At 39.3% G+C, this 24,942-nt stretch overlaps 1 protein-coding gene across 1 annotated transcript in view; it reads right to left on the bottom strand.

The window, feature by feature from the left end:
* The window catches only part of LOC122792184 (microtubule-actin cross-linking factor 1-like), a gene marked incomplete in the record, with an annotated part of 3,579,694 nt that overhangs the window by 2,281,379 nt on the left and 1,273,373 nt on the right, over window positions 1–24,942 (bottom strand). Inside the window, 3 exon segments of the mRNA XM_044059907.1 lie at window positions 11,386–11,512; window positions 12,734–12,888; window positions 23,265–23,417. Coding sequence (XP_043915842.1) covers window positions 11,386–11,512; window positions 12,734–12,888; window positions 23,265–23,417 — 435 coding nt within the window.

Here is a 24,942-nt window from a genome sequence, read left to right as displayed (position 1 = left end):
AGGAATTAGAATGGATCATATTCAAATACCTGCTTTACAAAACAAAACATGGCATATCAGGGTTCAAAGTTAACCAGTTATTTCACAGCATATCCAGGCAGTGACCTCAGTAAGCTGGCATGGCCATTACAGACACCATTTTCAAGTTTGACATGACCGGTTCAGATACCTCCCTTATGAATTATGACAAGAGCATACTCAAAACAGATAGCTTTAATCACTTCTCCAAAGTGCATCACTGAACAATTCATTGACAGGAACAGACCAAAAAGTACTTTTTGGAAAAAAAATGCTGCATGACAGGAACTGCCTGCAACATTTAACATGATTATAATTTAATAAAGGCAGCAGGGTAACTTCCCTGCATGGTGTGTGCCATTAACTTTGGACATGGTATGTTTTAACATTAATTCACACTAAGGAAATGGCATTTGGTAAACTGCATGTCACAAAACTAGTCCCCAGTTATCTGCCCACAAGTGTCATCAAATATAACATTGGACACTTGCCTCACCAAACAATGCAGAACTGGTTTGCTGATAAGAAGGAAGCGTCCTTCCATGCTTCTATGATTCTATATATAAAAGTTGAATTAATTAAGCACATGCTAAAGTGCTGGAAGACCCACTTAAGAAGGAATAATAAGAGACTTGCACAACCCTTAGGCAATGTTAACAACAATGTTGTACTACAAATTATACCTACTAGAAACTGAGAAAAGCTGCAAACAGTTATCATCCTGGGAACACGCACAACTCCAAACATTTGAGCTCTTGCACATTTATACGCATTTACAGCTGAATGAATAAGTAGAAAGGTAAGAACAGCCCATATCCTTGTCCCTATCCCACAGTATAATCAGTTTGAACACTGACAGCCAGCCCTCAACCACAACTCTCAACCTGCAGACATTGAAAATATAAGCAAGTGTCCTTGAAAAGTAGGTTCATACAGCCAAAAATCTGGACAGCCAGTTAGCATAAACCTTGAATGCCAAACAGCATACATCACTTCGCATTTCCAGCATGAATGTAGGATATTACTCATAAAAAGGTTTAAGAAACAGAGAATGACAAAAATTATGGAAAAATATAATCACATTACCAAAGAGGCAGTGCAAAATCTGTACATTTTAATGAACTATAATGCAAAATTCTACCACACACACACAGTCATTTTTGCTTCTGATAAAAAAAGGAAGATGTAAAATGTGTGTCCTCTTTCTTGAAATGACTGGTTGCATAAGTGGTTTGGTCGTGTAGTGTAGTTTTTGGTGTACTAGATCGCTTCAAAAATATTTTCTGGTGAGGAGAAGCCACTATAGGAACATATCTCCAAAATAGGTAGATCATGTGCAGGCGTAAATCAGGCCTGAAAATGAAAATATTTTTCCAAAGTAGGGACAGTTGACAGGTCTGCCCTCAACAATACAGGGGATGACTAGAAATACAAGGACTGTCAAGTGGGGTACTGGTCGACTAACATCAGTGAGGGGGGAACTAAACTGGTGCAGTTACATTATACCTTAATGGCTTCACCATCTTAATGTAATAAAAATGTAGACAATAGTTTTTCAGGTATATCCATTTATACATCCTGCACATTTGTGAGCATTTACCTCTGAATGAACAAGAAGAAAGCAAAGAACAGCTAGTCACTGACTTTCAAGTCAAAAAAGGAAATTAGCAGAACACAAAGACCCCTTTCTCTATGACAATCAAATGTAGTCCTTTCTTCCATCCCTTTTTTCCCTTTTGAGTGACCACATTAGACCACCAATCAGAGTCTTCCACCTATTGTTATCTTACTAGAGTATTGCTTCCATTTTAGCACTGCTATTATCCTCCTCCTCTTGCATATTACCTCAGGGTCTCCATTTACTCCTATAAATTTTACTCTTATGAGTAACCCTAGATCGAGAGTCAAATTATTTGATTTTTTAGTATCTGCATAACTTCATTTGCGATTGGCTCCTTTGACCTTTTCCATCCTTTATTTAAGCTTTTTTTAAGCTGCTAATAATATCAAAACTATTAAAGCCCCAGCATATAGCTTGTCTATCACATTCATTATCTGATTTAGGTAAAAGAATATCTCACATCAACTGAGAATTATAACCCAAGACCTTTTGTATCTGCCCTAAACTTATTCAATAGACTGCACTTCCAAAAGATACGTTGTCTTTCTCCCTGTCTCCTTCCCCCACCCCTTCATCTCCAACAATCCTTGAACATCCTATAAATTCTACACAGGGTATAGAAATACTGATAGAGACATATTCTTGCAAATATTTTAAACCTCCTAATCCTTGTCATTAGTTTAGCTGCCCTTCAGACTTCAAGAACCACTTACCTTCTGATAATGCCTTCTCTGTCAGCCTTTTCCACCCCTGGATTTATTTACCATTCTTTTGTTGCCTGATACTAACACTTTATGGATAACACTTATTATTTGCATCTATTTATCTTGTCTCTATCATTATTTTAATAATGCCAGGTTTTTGAGATTCGCTTCTCTGAACTTTCTTATCATATTCCTTGAGGAAAACCACAAAGCCCCTACATTTCATTAAATCATCTGATCCACCCATTTGTGACTGTTCCCAATACCTTACATGATTCTCTTTAATCCAAAATCTATTAACAATGTTATACCTAACTGAGATCTGTACTTAGTCAATCCAAACGGTCACAAGTCAAATTTCCAGGGTTAAAATTAATTCTTTCTTATATTTTGAAACACAATGTATACCAATCCCAACTGCTCTTTCTCCCTTTCCATAGTTAGTTCTTGTGATCAAATTCTCAATTTTCAAACATTTTCACTTAACCCTCCTTGTGTAAGCATCAATTGTTTCCATTTAGAAGTACAATTATTATTTTGAATGTAACATATTAATCTAAGTCACATAACTTTGTGGTATCCCATCAAAAATTGTAGTGCCAGACACATTTTACCGGTAGCATCATTTTCTGCCATGCTACCCTCTGACCTTTATCCTCTCAAGTATTATTGTGTTTTGTAACATATCTCAATATCCCCTACATAGGTCACCACTGGAACTATAAACTTCTTTACAACTTGTATCATTTTTTTTAACTTGATTACTATTTTTTTACCTTCACCTCATACCATGTTTGTTTAGGAGAGTCCCCAGATCTCCTTGATAACCAAACTCCAAGGTATTTTACTCATAAATCCCCATGAATTAGATGCCTCTGTATAAATCCAAACTAAGAGCATAATTTATGCAAAAAAACTTTGGTCTTATCCACATTACCTTAGAAATACAAGGTACATGGTCTGATTCTCACCTCCAAGGGAAACTGGCTAGGCTTAAAATGGATTACAAGGGCAACTAGTCTAGTACTTACCTACAGACCTATGAATCTAGAGACCTCTGTAAAATGTCTCAAACCGCTGACACAATTCTAGAACTTCCTGTCCAGGTTAGTCAAATACATAATTCCATCATCAGCAAACACTGCTAACATGTTCTCTTTCCCATACCAGTTTTCCTCCATAATATGCCCTTGTCATATCTTTGGCGCCAATGGTTTTTAAATAGAGAGAAAACAATAACAGGGATAATGGAGAGCCTTGACTTGAATCTTTTTCTACCCTAAATTCAGAAGCAACTCTTCCATTCAATTTAATTACTGCAGTTGCATCTAGGAAAATTTCCTGCAGAAGAGATATTAGTTCACCAGGGAATTTTATTTTATGCATATCCTATGGGTATTTCTAATGCATCTTGTCAAAATGCTTTATCAGCATCCAGGCTCACCAATACAAATGGTTTCTCTCTCTTTTTCTGCTTTTCCCTGTATCATATGGGTTTTTAATATATTAACAAAGGTCCATCTCTCCTGCACAAATCCATATAGATCCATATTTATGATACTTGAAAAAACTGTACTGATCCTTTTAACCAAAACTGTCACAAATACCTTGGAATCATGGTTAAGCATTGAAACAGGGTGGCATGATGTTGGATTGGTTGGGTCTTTCCCTTCCTTTAAAATCCCTCAATACAATTTTTTTTCAGGAAGATGCAATTTTTCTTTTTAACGGCATCTTGTTAAAAAGACCCAACTACACTGAGCCAAATTTTTGCCTGGATTCTTCCAGGGCTTTACTAGGATCCCATCCCATCCCTGCAATTTCTCAGCCACCTGAGCCTCAAACTGCTCCTCAACTTCTTCCAGTGTTATCTTCATTCACCTCTGTTATCTCCAGCTACTTAAATCTTTAACAATCAATCCTCTTCTCCATCTGAGCTTTAAGTAGATTACTTAAAAAAAAGTATTTTCTCTGTTTCTTCTGTTTCTTGTGGATCTGTGCACATTTTCCCTCTGTTAGTTTCCCTTAACTTCAAAATATTTCTTCTACCCTTTGCTGCCTGAACTTATATGCCAAATACTTTTGCAGTCTAGATGTATTTTCAAAATAGAGTTACCTAACAGCCACTTGCGGTGTCCTGAAAGACTCCTGTAGAAATTCATTAAACTTATTTTCCAGGTCTCTGTTTCCTTCCTTCCTTATCACTCAAATTAATAGTTATCTGCTGTATGTCAGAAGACTCAATGCTATACAGCAAACTACAAAACTGAAAATAATTTGAATAAAATTTAACACAATACAGACTTTACAAACCAGCAGTTATTTTCATATATTTCTGCAGTAAGAAAGGCCCCCTACTCCCCAGTATGGAAGCTGTGCCCCCACACACCTTATTAATGTACCCCAAAGCCCTTACTAATATATCCTGATTCTAAGGTTATACATCCAATAAACTACTGCGGGTGCACAACCTGTTTCTTTTTTTCCAAGTTTGCATGATCATTGAGACTAAGGGAGGCAGGGTGGAACATGGGGACTTGTCTCTATTCAAAATAAACAAACAAACATACATGCATACATATACATACAAACAGAGCTGGGGTAACTGGTATAACAAAGAACAAGTACATCCTCCAGAAAAAAGTCTTCCAGCACTATGAAAAAGAGCTACCATGTTTCTACAGTGTATTTATTTTCATTAGTACAAACTGTGGAAAGAAACTATACCAGCAGACCAAGTGCCTTGGGCTGTCTTTGCCAGGAAGTGCACTGCCAATATGGAATGTGTCCATGGTCACTACAGCCTTGGGTTAAGGGAAAATAAAAGGGTGACCTTGTAAAAGTTGATCAGACTGAATCCACCACCAAAGGTATTTCTTGCATGCACTGGTTATTTTTATCTGTGCTGACATGAGATGATAAAGAATTGACAATTGTGTTGATAGTATCCACTGAAAAATTCTCGTATGAAATCTTGCAAGGGGGACTCGAATTATGGCTACTGACATGGACCCTAAGCCTTGTAGAATCAGTCGAGCTGAAACTGTAGTACAGAAGATTATTTTTTGACTTGGAATCTGATAGATAGTATTCGGGTGTGGAAAGGAAGCAGTCATTGATTCTGTATTGAACACACTCCTATAAACTCCAGAGTCTAAGATGGTTCCAAGCGAGACTTGTAGTTTATGGTTATCCCCAGGTTGGAGCAAGTCTGGAGCACTTGATCACATGCTTGTAGTAATAGATGCCTGGTCGGGACAGTAATGAGCTAGTTATCTAAATATGGAAACATCCGGAATTCCTGTAGTCCCAAGTGAGCTGCTACTACTGCCATGCATTTGGTGAACACCCTGAGGGCTGTGGTGAGGCCAAAGGGCAGTGCCCTGAACAGAGAGTGATGGCCCCCTGCCAGAAGTGTAGATACCCTCTGGATTGTCTGTTCAATTTTATATGACAGTACACATCCTGACGGTCTACTGAGCACATCCAATTGTCATTGCTCAAAAAGGGCAGAATGGACTGAACTGTGACCACTGAAAACTGTGTTTGTGAACTGACTTGTTCAAGATACTGAGATCCAAAATTAGTCTCAAATCCCCTATTTTCTTTGGTACTAAAAAGAATCTTGAGTAATTTCCGGACTCTTTTTGGTCTGATGGGACTTCTTGGATGACTCTTTTTCTAGCAGCTTTTCAATTTCTATTGCTGCTAATTTTCTCTGACTGGGTGATACATCAAGAAGGTTGTATGGAGGTGGAAGCGAAAAGGGTATTATATAACCTCTGGATATAATTCTCTGCTCCCATGTATCTTTTTTGATTTCTAGCCAGGTTCTCTGGTGCAGAGATAAATGACCCCTGACTGCCTCCAGAAGGGACAATCTGGACTCCTTCGGGAGCGCTGATGGGGTCTATCAGAAAAAGAATCTATGGACTCCTGGTTCTGTGGGCCACCTCTCCCATGAGGCCTTCGCCTTCCATTTGAGTTCCCCCCTCTGCCCCTGGGGGAACTATGTCCACGTGGATTTTGGAAAGGAAACTGGGACTTCCTGAACCACGTTTCGACCACCTCGCTGATTCCTTGAGAAGGTACTTTGAGGAGTCAAAAAATGTACGCTCTCTGCATACTGGGTTTTTCCATCCTTCTTACACCTGGAGTGTGTGTCCCTCACTTTCGGGCCAAACAAAGAACTGCCATCAAAAACAGCATTGATGAATGAGGACTTGAAAGGCTTCACAAAACCACACAAGTGCATCCAGGGCATGCCTTCTTATGGATATGCCTGAACCCACTGTCCTTGATGCATCTTCAGTTGCATGTGAGAAAAGCCTCATGGATAAGTTAGAAAATGATAATATGGTAGCCAACTGTGATGCCATAAAATCCTGAGCCTCAGCAGTGGTGGTTCCTGAAAGAGAAATTGATAGTTCCTTTATCAAATCCATTTGAAATCTTGTGAAATGTGCTAGGTAGTTCAGCGATCTGACAGCAAATGTCACTGAAGCATATCCACTCTTCCCAAATCTGTCCAGTGTCCTAGACTCCGTTAGTGAGATGGACAGAGGAACTGTGTTCTGCGAGTTCATTCTTAGTCACATCCATATGCATTCCCTTGCTCCAAAATTCCTTACCTACTGGTGATGCCAGAATTCAATCTAGTCACTTGGGGATTGGCTCAACTGTGTCTGGTTCCTTCCATGGCTGCCAAGAGATGAAATCAATGTGCTTGTTGGTGGGTGGACTCATCCAGGAGGTAGATGGGCAAGACCCAAAAGCCTCCACTAACACTGACTCCTCCAAGGAAGTATTTTGGACTGACCAACCACCTCTCTGCTTTAGGATTTCAAGGATGTCTTCAAAGCAGATGCCTTCAGGTAGTGATCTTGGGGACTCTTATCTTTCACCGAAATCAGTGTCTTCTGTGATGGGGAATCCAAGTGCCTCCTCTTGCAGTTCCTCTTCCTAAGTACTACTTCAGTGGAATGTAATGAAGATGTATTGGAAAAAATGGTAATACCCTGCTGGGTATCCTGGAGACTTTGGGTAGGCTGTCCATGTGAACCAGGATAATGAGGCTCAGCACACAAAGTCATGTGGGACCCAGATGGAGGATCTGAGGAGGGGAGGAGCCATCTGTCCTGCAGGAGCAGAAAACACCTTCTCCACTACCTCAAAGGCAAACCACTCCAAGGAGAAGGAAGCTGATTAAGCCAGGAGCCAAGCTTCAGACCCCATGGCTCTCCTTGCCCCAAAAACTTAGGAGTAGACTCCAATACCTCAGACCAGACAGGGACACCCCAGTTCCAACAGTTTGGATCCAAAACAGTAGGAGCCGGTGTACTCAGAGTAAGCCTCGGATATGAACAGACCAACATCATTGGATCCGAAGTTGATGGTCCTGGAAGACTCGGATCCAAGGGCACCAAAATGACTGGTCAGCTCAGTGAAGGAGCCGAAAAGGGTGGTGTAGTGCTTATAAGGTCTTTCTGACCTGATGGAGTAGGAGTTGGAATAACTCCCACCTCTATTTGTGCAGAGAAGAACTTCCTCATCATCCTGTCTACATCTGCCTCAGTGAGACTCCTGCAAGAATTAGAAGATGACAGTAAAGTGGATTTTCAGCATCAATGTATATCCAGGAATGGAGAAAGTACATGTGATGGTACCGGATCCAAGGAAGGGCAGTATGCTGTCCCTGACAGTTTTGGATATGAGAAAGTCAGATCCAATGAAGCAGGCTTACCATCAAATGGCGATGTACGAGTCCATTTCAGATACAATTTTTTTACCTTTTTCCTTGGTGGTTCAGTGGTGGGATCACAGGATGGTGGAAAGGATCCAGAAGGCTTGGAAGACTCTTTTGCCTTGTGTTTAGATGGGGGTTGCGCCCCAGATAAGGCTTCAGAAAAAGAAGGAAGAAGTTCTTTGAATATTAATTTATTCTTCTGATCAGCCAAGGACCTAGGATTAAATCTCTGACAAATCTTGCATCCAACATTGAGGTGCTGAGGGCCTAAACAATACATGCATGATGTGTGAGAATTGGACTGTGGAATTTTATATTTTCTGAAACCCAAAAGGGCTTTCTCAAACATTATTCTTATGCTAATTAAAAGGAGAAAAGTTAGGAAGTTTTTTTTCCTAAACAGAAAACACATGAGATGGTTAAGAGATAATCCTAAAAAAAAAAGTATAAAGGCTAGAAATACCAGCAATGTTAATATAGGTACACTGAAAAGTGTAGAAAGGGAGGTATAAACAATAAAAATAGCAAGAGTTACAGAAGGAAAATTTCACTTACGGGAATTCAAAAATGCTATTTTTGCCAGACAGCCAAAGGTGACCACATCTTCATGCTACAGCAGCGAACAAAATCTGAGGAGTGTTAAGGTTGGCGCATTATAGGAAAGGGAGGAGCTCGAGAGTTTTTGGTGGCCACAAGCTTCAATAACGAAGGAGTCAGATCAGAGGACTGGATCCAAATCCAGTGGTTTAGGAATGAATGAAATTGACATCAGATCACTTGTTTTGGATAAATGCCCACTTGCAATACTCAGATCGCCATTTCAAGCACTTGCTGCAAAATCTTCAAAGTTTGTTAGAAAACCCTTTGTCTTCATAGTTCATAATCCTTTACTAGCTCTAAAAAAAATGGCATTTGCAATCATTTGATTTCTTTGTCCTATATGTCCTCTAAAAATTTCTATCATCAAGTTGCTATTAGTGATCAATCACAGGGGGGCTCAAAAATGACCATGAATGCAAATAAAATCAAAGTTTGGGTGACTTTCAGTATGATCTACTGGTTGTGTTAATTTGTAGTCAAAATGCATTTTTTGATTAGTGAGTGGACACTGATGACAAGCACCACCTATTTCTGGTGTGACCTGGAAGGGAAGAATACAAGTGTTACAGAGCAAACAGGTGCCAGATGCTTTCCAGGTGGCAATTCCAGAAAAAGATTTGGTACAATTCAGTCTGTTATTAAATAGGAAGTTACACTATGTCTGAAGAAAGAGTAACTGCATGAAGTACATTTATACATTTGGGCAGAATGGAGCAGAGCCCTCACACTGGGTGATGCAGAAAGACTCCGCTCCTCTGCAAAAACATCTTGAAACAAATACATTCCCCTAGCTTCATACAACAACCAAACAGGATGACAGAACAACATGGGTGGTAAAAGGATATATAGGAAGACAGTACAATTACAAGATAGAACAATATGTTTCAGTAAAGTTTCATTGTATGCACTTCTTCAAACACTCCCAAATCTGCACCCTTCTTTCTTTGGTGAGCAAGTCCCTAATCCCCCTTAACCAATTGCATTTATATCACGCTATCGAAAGATGAAAATAGTGAACGCTATTTCATCAAACCTAAAATATCTAAACCACATAATACCGAACATTCAGAACAGCAAATTTTTTCCCCAAGGAAAAAATTTGCTTTTCCGAAACACATACACACAACACAAGCACACCTAAAAAAACATCAATCCACGCACATACACTTAAAATCCTACAACTAACCCTGCACTAAACTGTACATACATTACTATCTATCCACTTACTTTAACCCAAACTCTAAGGTCCGTCACTATCACACACTCATCTAACCCGTGCCCTAACTCTAACTCACTTAACCCTCCCCTAACCCTAACTCACCTAACCCATGCCCTAACCCTAACTCACCTAACCCATGCCCTAACCCTAATGTCCACACAATCGCACACTTACCTGAATCCGCCATGTAACTTTCCACCACAATGCTGAAAATAGCAAAGCCACAGAACTGGCCAACAGAATTCTTTCCCTAGGAAAGAATTTGGTGTTCTGCAGCTTCGTTATTTTTAGCATTCGCTGAAAATGGGTCGATATTAGAACATTCAAAGGTTTAAAACTTTGATGTTCTGATACAGACCCAACCAATTCCACAACTAGACAACCAAAAGGGTAATAAAACAAAGGTATAGATTCAAAAGCATTTCATGAAAGCGGTTGAGGAAAGCGATTCCTAAAATCATGATTCATTAGAAAATGGCATAATTAATCAAATACCCCAGAAACATTAGCATGTAGAGGCCATCATTTTCAGAGTGCTTCATTTTCTCTACATTAATTAAAAAAAAGAGGTTAAAATCTGAGAAAATGGAAGCTCTGTTTCATGGATATGGGTAGCAAGTTATAAACCAGAGAAGTTGTAGATAGCAATTAAAGAGTTGAAGGAATTTATCTGGGAGGGGAAGAGTCAAGTGGGATAAGATGATCCTTCCAACAGAACAAGATAGTTTAGGATTACCTGATTTGAAGGAATATTTCAGAGCTACGCAAATTAAGGCTCCTACACATAGCACAAGCACGAGGGTGTAATTCAAAGAGGAAAGAGATAATGAAACATGGGGGAAGCTCACAAACTGGAGAGACTGGGATTTTGGATACACAGCCTTAAGGACAACAATAGCCATACAGAATATTACATTCATAAAGTTGCAGAGTGTATTCTAAGAACTAGGCCCACACGGGAGTTAAGAACATTCTGCTGACAGGGATGATTGCAATTAGGGGTAAACTGAATAAGCAAAGAGGGGACGGGAATTTACTGGAGGTAACTGGCAAAGGAAACAAGGTATTTCGGAGCAAATAATTAGAAAAGGAAAGGTAATAGAATGGGAAGAGGGCACGAATACATATGGACTGCAGGTTACAGTCTTCATTCCCTATCAAGGATTGATACCTGACTATATGCAAAGAGAAAGGAATAGAGTATCCTAAGTGAAAGCCCAGCACTGGTAGAGTTTTTTAATGTTTTGGAGGAGGAATTGTGTTTAAGGGAAGGCAGGAATTGAATGAGCTATGTAATGTTCAATTGGCAATGACTGTATAGAAGACTATATATGATGTATAATGTTTGCAAATGAAAATATGTCAATATGGTTTGCTTTCATTTATATAGGCCTGCCTATGTTATAAGTTAACAATTCAATAAAGATGTTTTTTATTTAAAAAAAAAAAAAAAAAAGTAACAAGTCTGCTTGTTTACCAGGTCCACGTTCCAGGCTTGCACAGTCTTCAAGTCCTTCAATACATAGTTCCATGATACAACACTCTTCATGTTAATGTGCTGCTGGTGCCAGAGTGACATTACATTCTGATACAGCTGTTCAATCCTAACAAAAAAAAAAACACAAGAAGGAACTTACACAGCCACAAATAAAAACATCACAATTCACAAAGCCCAGATGGCTCAAAGTGCAAACTGAATTCCAGGCTGATCTAGGCACCCCGCATACCCTGAGAAATGACAAACACCTACACTTTTTGCTCCCACCCCGATAGTTACACTGGCCAATAGATCCTGTTTTCCGACTCAAATCAAAGTTTATTGACATTAAGGCAAATGAATATCAAGTGATTTACTTCCTGCACAGAGGAAAAGAGGATTAAAATTCCTTCCAAAACATATAATCCCTGAAGCATACCCTCTTTAATGGAGGAACAGGGGGAGATGGACAAAGGCCCAAACATGGGGGAGGATTTTAAATGTTGCTCGTACAAACTTGGAATGTTTCTAGAATAGAGAGTTTTGCATTACCATGCATTTTCTGAAAGATATAGTCTGAAACTCAAGATATCTGTTATAATTTACTGACTTCAGACCTCAATGATTTGCCAGAAAACCACAAATTTTATGAGGGACAGACCAAAAATATTAGTTAAACTCTGGAAATTCTCAGAAAATGTGGACAGTGGAGAGGTATGCCCTTAAGATACACTATTACGTACAACCTTAGGATTAAAATACAAACAGTTGGTCTCATACACACCAATGTGATCTATTACTACACAATCTAGTCACTTGTGCAAAACATAATTTGTGTATCTTCTGTTCAGTTTCCATCAATGAAATACAAAGATGAAATACACAGCAGACAGTGCAAGACCACCAAATGAAGCACACTCACTGGTCAGTTTTTTGGTTTCACAATTTAATTTTTGATAAAAATGTTGCCAGCTCCTAAGCTTCTAAAATTAACATGTTTGACTTAAGTGGTCCAGACTTTCTTCTTCTGTACCATGGTGGGGTCATGCCTTACAAGGATCTGTGTACAGAAAGTATAAACATCAAAGCAAGCTCCTCAGCCAAGTGACAAGACATCTGCATTGAAAAACCTTGCTGTCAGTACCAGCACCAAAGTGAAATGGACTACTTTAACATTCAGTCATGCTCATGAGTCCAAATGCTTACAAGCAGTTCTGTTTCCAATTCTACAACTCAAGTATTATACCTGCAACTCTGTCAGTAAAATACGGTAAAAGATGAAAGCTCTGTTAATTAAGGCTTCCACATATTTGCCTAGGGAAAGCTGCACTAATTTATGTCCACTCACCTGCCAGCAGTTTCAACAGCTTCCTTGTTGGGTGGAGGGATAACAAAGCACACAGAGGGTACCATGGCCTCATTGCCCGTAGGACTGATCACTTTCCATTTGGTGCGCTGACAGTTATCTTCCAGGACACATTCATCATTCTTGGAGATTGTGATCTACATGAAAAGATTAAAGAAAAAAGGTTTGAGAGATGTAAAAAAAAATAAATAAATAAAAAAATAACTCAAAAAAATGTATCCCACTACTTTACTGCACCCTTTTTATAAAACAAATCAGATCCCACAGTACCAAGACTACTCAGTGGTCAGGGAAAATGCCTAAACATTCCTGTTCAACTGGAATACAAAAATTAATAAAGATCACTATTTATATACAAAGGTACTGTCTTCAGGGAAATGAGAAAAGTACAGTTCTGTACAATGAACTTACCACAACAGTAGATGTTTGAATGATCACTGCTACAGTAGCCTTAGTATACGAGTTATATCCTGACAAGGATATATCAGCTGGCCAGCTTCCAAAGCTTCAGTGCACCCTCCACGCACCCAAGCTGTACTGACTAAAGGACAAGTTTTGGCACAATGCCCTTCAGAGTTTTCCTCCCAGCAGATAGAGGGAGGCTGAAGCCTGAAAGGACAATGTTACAAACAAAACATAAATGTCCACATCCAGGCATAAAAAAGCACATAAAAAATCAAGGGGGGGGTAGAGGGAGGGAGCAGCTACTGCAGCAGTGATCATTTGACTACCTACTGTTATGGCACATTCAGCTTACACAACTGTACTATATTCATCATATTGAATACTACTGCAGTAGCCTTAGCTATATGGGTAGAATACCATAGCCAACTACATTTAGGAGGTGGAAGGAGAAGAGTCTAGGCACCCCTGGAGAATGGCCCTAGGAAAGTTTGGGTGCTGGTTATGTTGTTGGTACCAACTAAAAAAACTTTTCCATTTGCTAATATATGATTTAATAGTAGCAGGCTTTCTTGCCTCCATTAGTACCTGCTTTACATCTTCAGTAAACTGATTGCCTAAAAGAAATTAAAATTCTATCATTCAGGCACTCAGCTGATGATGACTCATGTGGGGTGTATCAAACACCCCTGTTCTTGTGAAAGTAGATCTAGTCCACGAAGAAGGTTATGGTAATTGTCCCTGGCCATTTCAAAATCTGAAAGGGAGAACCACTGTTTGCCTGGGCCAGAAGGAAGTCACCACAATTATCCCTGGAGATTCCTTCTGAAGCTTTAGAAGCACCATGGATATTACTGGAAGAAAATGCAGGAACATTCCTCTCCAAAGAAAAGAGAAAGCATCTGTCTTTCAGTCCTTCTTGCATGGAGTTCTGAAACAATATTACCAGTTGATTGTTCAAAGAGGAGGGAAAGAGTTCTACATGAGGAACTCCCACAGATGGATAAAATCTTGGAAGACCCCCTAAACTAGTTTTCATTCATGAGGGTCTGTCGTGGTCCTGCTCAGCTTATCTAACACAAACTTCTCCTCTGATAGAATGTAGGATGCCTATAAAGGGAGATTGTGCTGTGAAACTATATCCCAAACCAATATGGCTATTTTGCAAAGGGGGTACGACCTGGTTCCCCGTTGCTTGTTGATGTACCATACGATTGGTCCCAAGGACCAAAGATGATTCAGAGTTGAGTGCCTTGATCAGGGCAAGCATCTCTTATTTATGGGCGTGCATCTGTCCTTTGTGTCTCACACACCCTACACTTTTATCCCTATTGAAATTGCTCCACAAGCAAAGTCAGAGGCATCTGTGGTGACTTACCGCTTTGCAGCAGAGAGGGAGAAGGGGAGACCTGTATTCAAGGAGCTCTGTTGTCTCCACCAAAACATCTCTTCTCTCACAAACCCAAGCACTGGGATGTGAAAAGATAAAGGTTGTTGATACTGGGACCACAGAGATTTCAGCCACCATTGCATCTTTTTCATGTGCAGACTTAACAGGGGCACCATGAGATCCAAAATCTTGAGGTATTCCCTTAGAACCCTACCTACAGTGACCAAAGTCAAAGTAGAAAACGTTAGAAATAGGTTTAAATTAAGATCTGTTTTCCTGTGGAAGGGAAGCTCTTTGAACTGAGGTGTCTAGCTGACATCCCAGGAACACAATCCTGTGTAAGGGATGGAATTCTAGCTTGTATAACAGATTTCTCACTCAAGACAAAGAGATTCTTGACATTTTGAAAAAGACACTGCAAAGATAAGCAAGTCATCTAAATATGAAAAAATGCAGATCCCCTGTACCCTGCAATAAGCTATAACTGGAGCTTGACACTTTTTGAACACTCTTGGTGCAGTGGAGAGTCCAAAGGGTAAGGCAGAGAAGTGATAATGTGATCTAGGCAAACAAAACCTTAAGAAATGTCTGAAGTCTAGATGAATATGAATGAGATGAAAAGCAGCATTTAAGCCTAGTGTTACCAGGAAACTTGAAAGAAGAGGAGGTAAGATGTGAAGTGACATCATTTTGAATTTTGGGACTATCACAAACAGGATTAAAAAAGAAAATTCAGAACTGGTCTCCAAGCATTTCCTTTCTTTGGCACAAGGAACATCCTTAAATAAAAACCCTTCCCCACCTAGGAAGGAGGAACTGGTTATATCACTCCTTGGGACAGCGTGTGATGAGGAATAGGTGGAATCAAGAGAGTCTGATTTAAGAGGATGAGGAATGACCATTTGGAAAGGAGGAATTTGCTCCCATTGCCATCTGTAACACTGATAAACTGTTTTCAGTACCCATTTATCTGAAATAAACTGTTGCCAAAGAGATCAATGGAGATTACGACTTTCTGGAAGAAAAAAGGGGCCAGTGTGGGAGGGGGTCACAAGGTCTCTTGAACAGTATTCAGACGTATTGGGCAGTATTCAGACGTATTGGGATGTCCTTGGTTTTTGGTAGCTTTGAGACTTCTTTTTGAAACTCCTTTCTCATTTCTTCTTAAATATCTTTTTAAACAGTCTCAATAAAACCCAGGTAATCTGTTTTTTGCCAAAACTGAATGAGGAATTTGGCAAAGGAAGGCTGAACAAATTAGATTCCCTGGATCAGCTCACTCCTTTCATTACACTTTTTGATCACTTCTGCACCAGAGGGCCAAACACACAATCTCTGAGGGAGAAAATGCCGCCATGCAAGCCACCTTAAAACAGTACCAGTGCCCATAGCCCTGGAAGAAGTGTTGAGTCCTACACACAATACAATGAGTAGTGAACCTGTGCAATAGAAAAAAATAAGGTATTTAAAGATTTTTCCACTCAAGAAGAAGCTGCAGATAAAACATTCCTCTTACTTTCACGATTTGTCAGAACAAACTAACATAGGAGCCTGACAATTCAAATTTTTGAAACTCAAAGTTGAAGTATATACTTTTTTCCATATACCTAGCAATAATTTTCCCATCATTTTTTAAACAAGAAACCGCTTCATTAAATCATGTATGACATAGGCAATCTTACATTTATATAAATGAAAATAAACCATAGCGACAATCTCAGTTGCAAACATTGTACATTACAAACCGTGCCAACATAACTGTAGCTGCAAACATTATGCATTGCATTTAACATATCCAGTCATTGTCAATCAACCATTATATAGCTCATTCAAATGCTGCATTATTTTAAACCTTGTTCCTCCTCTGCATGTACTGATCCCACATTTCCCATTTTTTTCATACGCAATTTGCTCCTACCCTTTTCTAAAGATCCCAGTTCCAATTGTTTTAACTCTGTTACTATCATTGCTACTTCTAATAAAGTTGGTTTAGACTTAATTTTCCCATCCTTACTAGTAAGGTACGACTGAAATTAACTAAGTGCCTAGCAACAGTAGGATCAACTAAAGCTATAGCTGCTGGGTCAGGTTTGAGAATAGTGTATACATTGTATTGCCATTCATGGGCATATGGCAGACTGTCAAGAAAAGTGCAAGCAGTAATGGACACATCCTGTCAAGCAGACAGAACAGTGAGTGTGGGTTCTAGAAAAGCCTTTGGTAAAAACTTTCAATATTTTCTGAGGGACTGAGAAACCTCAGTGTTCTCCAACTGAAAACACTGGCACAATCTGGCAACAGTCTCAGAGAAAGAGACCCCCACAACACATACCCACAGGGATAATCAGCCATTGAGTTCTCCTCAGTCTGAACTGTAAATCTGAGGTAAAAAATGTATCCGTCCTTATTCCTGTTCAGATCCAGAATCTTGAATCTCTTCAAGAAAAGAGGAATCCCCTCGCTCTTTAACCAAAAACTACTTGGCAAGAAGGAGCAATAGCCTGAATTTGGGGGGGGGGGGTCTTCTATTTTCTTATCTGTCCAGCAAAGGAAAGCACAAGCTGTCAATCCTTGAAAGGCTCAAAGGGCCATACTCCTCAGCAGCAGTAAAGCTCTGAAGGGCTTCACACCCAAGCTTGCCTTTTAGTCAGCTCAGTTTGAGCTGCTTGACAGTTTGGGTGTGTGGAAGGTGCCGTGAAGCTTTGGAAGCTGGCTGGCTATTAAAATCCTTGAAAGAATATAACCCATAAAGCTAAGGCTACTGCAGAGTGATCAATATGATGAAAATCAGAACATTAGTAGAGATGGCACTAAGGTCATATGTCATACTTAAGACACTTCATCATCAAATTATATCAGAGTAAGAAAAATAGTATCTGAACTGCATAACTTCCATGATACTAGAACTTCTGATAGCTTCTTAGTGGGTATTTACCATCAGGATACCTAGACAATAAATGTCAAACTGCAAAGTTTTCTGAAGCTTTTTGCAAAGGGGCAGTCCCATGCTTACCTATGCCAGCTACAAAGCGAACTTTGTAAAGGCCTCCCTCTGCCTCCTTAGTTCTTTCCTGATAAATGTTAACATAAGCCTTGGTAAGATGATTCATTGAAGAAGATTAAAAGATAACAAAGAGGTAAAACCCAGCTTTAACATTATTCTAATAATAATCCCTATCACTACTGTCAAACTCTGGAATAAAATCACACACTGCCCTACGTATACATCTTTAGCAGTGCCAGTGGCTCAGCAGGTAGAAGGTCATAGGTTATATTCCCACATCAGGTGCTTGTAACCCTTGGATTCATTTTTCCCATAACTGACTCTACACAGCAGAATGGAGGTTGCGGCATTCCTAAGTGTGCCATTCTTTAGATGACATTTTAAATGAAAGTACCATCTGCCTGAACTGTTGATAGCACATGCTGATGTAATAATATTCATGGCATTTAACTTTATTACTAGTGATAAGAAAAAGAAAATAACTATTTACATAATTTATAAAACATACACATTTGCATCCCTTCTTGCACTACTACTAGAATTTAGTAGTCTGATAGCCTGAGGATATATATATATATATATATATATATATATATATATATATATATATATATATATATAGCACTTGCCCAAATTGTGCATATCAAAGATTTCTAAAATTGCTGGCATGGATAAACTGTCCTAATGTGACTGACATATTAGCGGGAGAGCAAACTTTCAGGGCATGCCAGTTCCTCTCCTACCATACATCATTCAGTATCAGTGTTCCTCAAGATTAGTCCTTGGATCCATGTTTTTTACTTTTTTTTCAGCAATACTATTAGCTTTAACTTCCCTGAAATAAACATGCTACCTCATTCAGATGATGATGATGCCACCTGGTGTTTAACCACTACAAGATAATCAGTTTAGCCGTTGCCAAAGAAAACTAGTTAAAAGATCCAGAATGATTCAAACAAATATGTTTAAACATCAGTTTCAAAAGTTTATCCAAGTACTTAGGAATTTGGTTAAACACGACCTTAACCATGAAGGTGTACAGAAATGTCATATGACAGACTAAGACACTACTAAACATCTGATAGTAAAAGCAACATACAAATATTTCAAAATGGTAAGGCACCCTGATCCCCACACTACAATGCCGACAGCGTGCAATTAAATCCATTTCATTAATCAGAATACAAAGAGTGCAGACATCAATACATATTTGTCAGTGAGCTACTAATTCACCTAAATGGAAACATTACCACCTAACAGAAAGTCTTGGTGGCTCTCAACTTTCCAAACAGCCTAACTTACCTTACTTATTTATTCATTCATTTACGTTTTTTAACCGGGGTTATAGACTAATACACAAATGACCTACTTCAGCCACAACCAGGGAACTACTTTACAAGTATAACTAGTAGTTATAAGGTACAATACAACAAAGTACAAAACAATGGTTAGTATTGTGAAAAAATGAGGGGCTGCCAGTCCAGCCAGAAAGAATTTTGTAGATAATTCTGTTATTGTAAATATTAATATAATCCACAGGCTTGTTATACAAATGTAAAGAAAACTAAATTTAAGAAAACTGTGTTATATGCTGAACTTCAAAAATGTAACCGCAGTGCACCCTGCTGGAAGAAAGCTGTTAAGTAAAGAATTACAACTGTGTTTAATTTCAACCTCAGAGACAGGATGTCTGGGCTAGCAAATTCTTTCTATTGTTATTAAGACAGAGATAACTACTACATTTTTACATGTAAAAAGTGTCTTGTATTGCTGTGGCTACCTGGCCAGGTGCAGCTTACAAAGAAAAGTAAATTGTGAGTTTCTGTTAGCCTGGGAACTAAAGGAGAAGTGGTAAAATTATGTAACGTGAAATGACTCAGCAGTACTGGGTATCATCAGTTTAAGACTTTCTCAGGGAGAAAGACTGAGCATTTTGGATTTTGTCTGAAGCGGACAACAACTCACCAGCACTTTGTCTTGTAAGTAAATTTATTTAGGACATAGTTTCTCTTAGAGTTAGATAGTAATTGAGCCAGATAAGTCTAGTTTTCTATATTTACGTCAGACTATCCTACAATATTGTTTTAAAGTTCTTGTAATTTCTGAACTCTTGATTAACACTGTGTTGAATTGATGAGATTTGTCTTGTGCTTTTACTATTTATTATTAAATATTTTTAAACCTTTCAACTGTGGCTATTTTGTGTAGAGATAATTTAAGCTCTTAGATAATACTTGCATGTATTTGGTGATACTGTCCAAGCCACTCCAATAATATTTCTGTTCAGCACACTTACTATTTGGATAACAGTAATATTACACAGTGAAACTGGTCACCTTTTGGGAAGGGCCTTATAGTAGTTGGTGGCAATTATTTCTACCTTATAGTCTGGAAAGAAGGGGGCATAGCTGGAGAATCTGTGCCAGCCTTCCCCAGGAGTGTCTGTGTGTTTGTATATACATCAAATCTTAAAGTGTGTGTGTGTGTGTGTGTGTGTGTGTGTGTGTGTGTGTGTGTGTGTGTGTGTGTGCGCGTGTGTGTCAGCCACTTGGGCAGGGACATGAAGCACTGGTTGGACAAAGAGGACGCTGGAGGGGTTAGCTTGACCACTAGGCTGAGATCTGGAACCTATAGCTGTGCCAGTGGGGAGTCTTATTGGGGATCTGGAGAGAAAGGGAGAAACCAGCCCCAGACTGATTGTGATCTCTGTGTGCTCTTAAGGGAAATTGTACTTTACTGTGTGTGTACTTGTTATCCCCCAGTGTGCATGCTCCTCACTGGTGTTTGTGGTGAGGATTGAGGCTCCTTGATTACTGGGCCAGTGCACGGGCATCACAAGTATACAAATTTATAAGCTTCTGTATATAAGGCACTTCCCAAAAATAGCTTATAACACAATCCATGTACTTAGGCTCCCTAGCATAATCCCTATACTCTGGAGTACTGCATAGAAGCCTTCACTGTCTTCACCCCAAGGCTTTTTCTATGCAGTTCCATATGTGTCAGACCACTTGTCTCTGTAGCTATGGTTACTGCAAGATTCAAATCATACTTTTCAATGAGATATTAAATGTCAGTGCAGCAGTGCAGTTATCCAGTCTACATTTCAATCTGTCTGAAGTCTCTACCAAATTAATCTGCCTCTTCACCTGCAACTTCTTCTTTTGGCTTTTCCCGGTTACAGGTCATCACAGTGGATCACCTATGCGCTCATGATTGGCAGTAGAGTTTTACAGTGTCGAGCTGCCAGCCCGGTGTCCAACCTTCCACAGAAGGCACACATATGCATGCACGCACTCACTCACACCTCGGGTCAATTTAGAGTGTCCAATCCACCTACAGCACGTCTTTGGGATGTGGGAGGAAACCGGAGAACCCAGAGGAAACCCACGTGACCACAAGGAGGACATGCAGACTCCGCACAGAAGGCAACCCAGCCAAGGATCAAACCAGAGAACCACTTGCAGTGAGGCAACAATGCTAACCGCTGCACCACCGTGGCTGCCCCCTCTTCACTTGCAACTAACATACTAATTTACAAACTCTGAACAGCATTGTACAACTTGTATGGATGTCATGGTTAGTCATAAGTAATCAAAATAACTCAAAATGATGCAGATGCATTTTGCTGCTGTTATGAAATATACTCAAACTGCAATGGGATAAATTCTTTAGGAGCAAATGTCTCAAAATGCATCACATGAAGAGAAAAATGGTTGTAGAGATATCAACACGGATAACGTGTGTATAGTGTGGCTACTCTTGTGTTAAAATTATTAGTATATATATATATATATATATATATATATATATACATACTGTGCACTGTGATGTATTAAAATCAATTAGAATTGCATCTGTTAGAAAACATTTTCAAGCATATGTTGTTATTGCCTGACTGCACGTATGAACCATACTTTTCAGCATGTTTGGGAGCTTTTCATTGTGGATACCTCTTGAACATGGGCTCTGTCCAGTATGGCTAACCTGTTTTACAAAGTATGCATTAAAAAAACACTATGAGGCATAAGGGCAAAACTGTGACTGGAAAGCATAATGACTAAAAAGAACCCAACCTGTTGTGGATTCACCTAGCTTTTTTTCTACAGTTCTGTGAATTATATTATGAAGAACTATAGAAAAGAGATACAGTTCTGTGGATTATACTTTGCTTTACTGAAGAGTGGCACAATGACACAGCTATTAGTATTCCTGCCTTAAAGCTTTTGGTTCCCAGCTGGGATGCCTTTAGTGCAGCATATGCATGTCTTTTTTGTGAATCTCTGAGTTTTAATACAAATTCCAGTGTTTTTCCTCATCCTAAACACATGCTGGAAGGTGAACTGGTGAGATTCTAAACTACCTACAGTATGCATGTGGTATGCAAATGTATACTCTGATGTACTTGCACTTCATTCAGGATTATTTTTTTGCCTACAACTCAGAGTGTTCAATTCTCTCAGTCTTCATTTGCTTACTGTGTGACCCTGAGCAAGTCATTTAACCAGATATTGCTTTGGGGGCAACTGCCCACAAACAGCTGTACTACACCCAGCATTTATAACCACTTTGCTTACTGCTTATGCCTCTTACATTTGACTGTAATGAAATGATCACAGTAATTTACACAGTAATTTAGTTCAACATACACAGGCACACACACACACACATGCATGCATGCAACCACACAAAGATAAATATGCCCAGGAATCAGAAACATTTTGACTGCATACATACCACGTATGTGTTCAAATGAATGCTCAAGCAAACAATGGTCTCAGTAATGTATTTCAGCTTGCTGCTGTCAGTAACAAATGGTGCAACTCACTGCAAAAATCAGGCAATTTACAAATATATGCCCATCCAATAATGCCACTTATATAACTGTGTACAACTCCAGATGTGTGAGGACTACGAAGTATACAAATAAAGTTCAGGTCATTGGTATCAGAACAGTTCAGTGCAACCCACTGCAATCGAACCTCCCACAAATATATATGTTGTTGTTGTTGTGTCGTTCGGCTTTTCCCGGTTAGGGGTCGCCACAGCGGAACTCCAGTCTGCTAATGATTGGCAGTTGATTTTTACGTGCTGAGTTGCCAGCCCTAACGCACAACCTTCAACGAAGGCACACCCATTCACGCATGTCTCCTCGCAGAAGACACTCTAGCTGAGAGTCGAACCGGTCAGCGTCTTACTGTGGGGTGACAACGCTACCGCAGCATATGCCTTCAAATACAGTCACCTGTACAGCTATGTAAACTTTAAATGTCTGACTGAGATCAAATGAATGACTATATAAATAATGGACACAGGAAATATTTCAGGTCAATACTATCACTACCATTCAAAATGCAACAAACTTCAAATCCCTACACACACACACACACACACACACACACAAAAAACATGCTACAGACTGGTTGGCAGCAGCATGCATAGTACTATTACAACAAAATTTCATCTGTGGTCTCAGATCCATCCAAAAGTCACACTTTGTGTTGGGTCATGCCACCTCAGGCACAAGTAACCAGAGGAAGAATACTTCCTTAAATAAGTTAGTCTTAATTAATTTAATTAACTTACTAACTACTTAATTAATTCCTAAACAGACTGCAACTCTTAATGGACCTCTGAGAAGTTCAGGTAGATAGATGCGTTCTTTTGAAGAATAACAAATTCGGAAATTGCCAGCTTCCACAGCACAAAACACTTACCTCAATCTGCTTATAGTTGCAGATGGCTTTGATTGGGAGAGAGACTGTAACCACGTTCTCTGGATTCCTGGGCTTCAACTGGATTATGGTCTTTGCTCTACCAACAAGGCTTGCTACAGAACTCTTAGACTGGATTAGCTGTTCCTTCTCATCCTATAACACAAAAAAAAAGCATGGTTATTCAGATCATCTTTTGTAAACTGCTGTCTAAACAACGGAACATGGGACTAAAGATGAAAGCAGCAGTATTTTTCTTACTGAAGAATCCAAAAGCAATCCAAAATTTAAGATGCTTCAACACTGCCAATTGAATGAATCTGACATCTTAAATCAGAAGTTATGCAGAATTAATGATCTGTCTTTTATGTTTCTTTTTATGGCTGCCAATTCACTGCATTTTCTGAAAAATGCTTTATGTCGGTTTCTTTTTATTGTGTACATTTAAAAACAATAACAGAATCTCCAATGTCTACAAAAAACAAAACAAATACTTTGGATTCCAAAACCTCATAAGAGTAAAGTTGTCCTTATTTCAGCCACTAAGTGGCATGCTGATAGGGATTTGCTAGTGGCACATAGGTGGCATTTCCTTTCGTTTTGCTGTTAAATAATGCATTACAAACTCAACTCAGGGTAAGGCATGCAAAGCAGATTATAAAACTGAGTCAGCTTTCAGCAACAGGGTCTACATCAGATGGAAACCTGCTATGAAAAGCTCATTAGATACTACCGCACTGTACTTCTATTTAATGCTCTAAACCCCTAAACAGTTGCTATTCATATAAATTCGTCCAACTCTTCTCTCCACCTCAGGTCTTGTTGCACATTATAAAGACATTCAAACTGAAGTCAGTTCTGTGGCTTACAGGAATAAAAGTCTCACTACAGCTCAGATGACCTGATTTTGAATTGAGACTCAGGCACCTGTAAGAGCTGCCATGACAGGATGACAGTGAGCAGCCTTTCACAGCTTGCCTATCTTCTGAGGACAGGGCAGCTCTGTCTAAACCATATGGGAGAACCTAGGGGGGTACTAAGTATACCCCTATGGAGTCCAGGTCTGAACAGCATATGCTGCCAAGTGTATTCACACTGTTATGCCAAGGGAAATTCACAGTGTGGAGAGAGACCTCACCTCCGAAGGTAGCTAAAAGTATAGGTATAAAAAGCTGCTGATGGGGATAGGGTTGTTCTTCCAGTGGGAGGATAGGCAGCCCATCAGGATCAGCAAGCTGGCCCACTCAATCCACCTGACTCTCATTTCAGGATGTACTGGCCTAGTGGGATTCCTTGACAGGAACAAATGAACTGTAGGGCTCAAATCTAGGCACGAGATGCCCAACTCCCATCTTTGTGTAATGAACGAGTCTCTCTGGTAAAGGCAGCAGAACCACTGGGCAGATCCCTTGTGTAGGAATTAAAATAAAAATATATTCAATCTAGGACATTGCCAAGATTAATAATAAATACAAAGATATTTGATCTAGGAAAGAACTAAACGTGTACAATTCAATGGTATGAGTGATCCTTAGAGAGAACCTGTATCGGAATTTTGGTAGAAAGCATGAAAGCAAGATCTGTTGAAAAAGGTGCTGCAGAAAATTACCATTATACAGTTAATCCATCTTTTATGAGGATTTTTTTCATGGGAGATCATAAACAAATAGAAACTGATCCA

Source organism: Protopterus annectens, chromosome 1.part2 (genome assembly GCF_019279795.1).
Source record: "Protopterus annectens isolate FY-2018-M chromosome 1.part2, PAN1.0, whole genome shotgun sequence".
NCBI lineage: Eukaryota > Metazoa > Chordata > Ceratodontiformes > Protopteridae > Protopterus > Protopterus annectens.
This window is presented reverse-complemented; position numbering and strand designations above follow the sequence as displayed.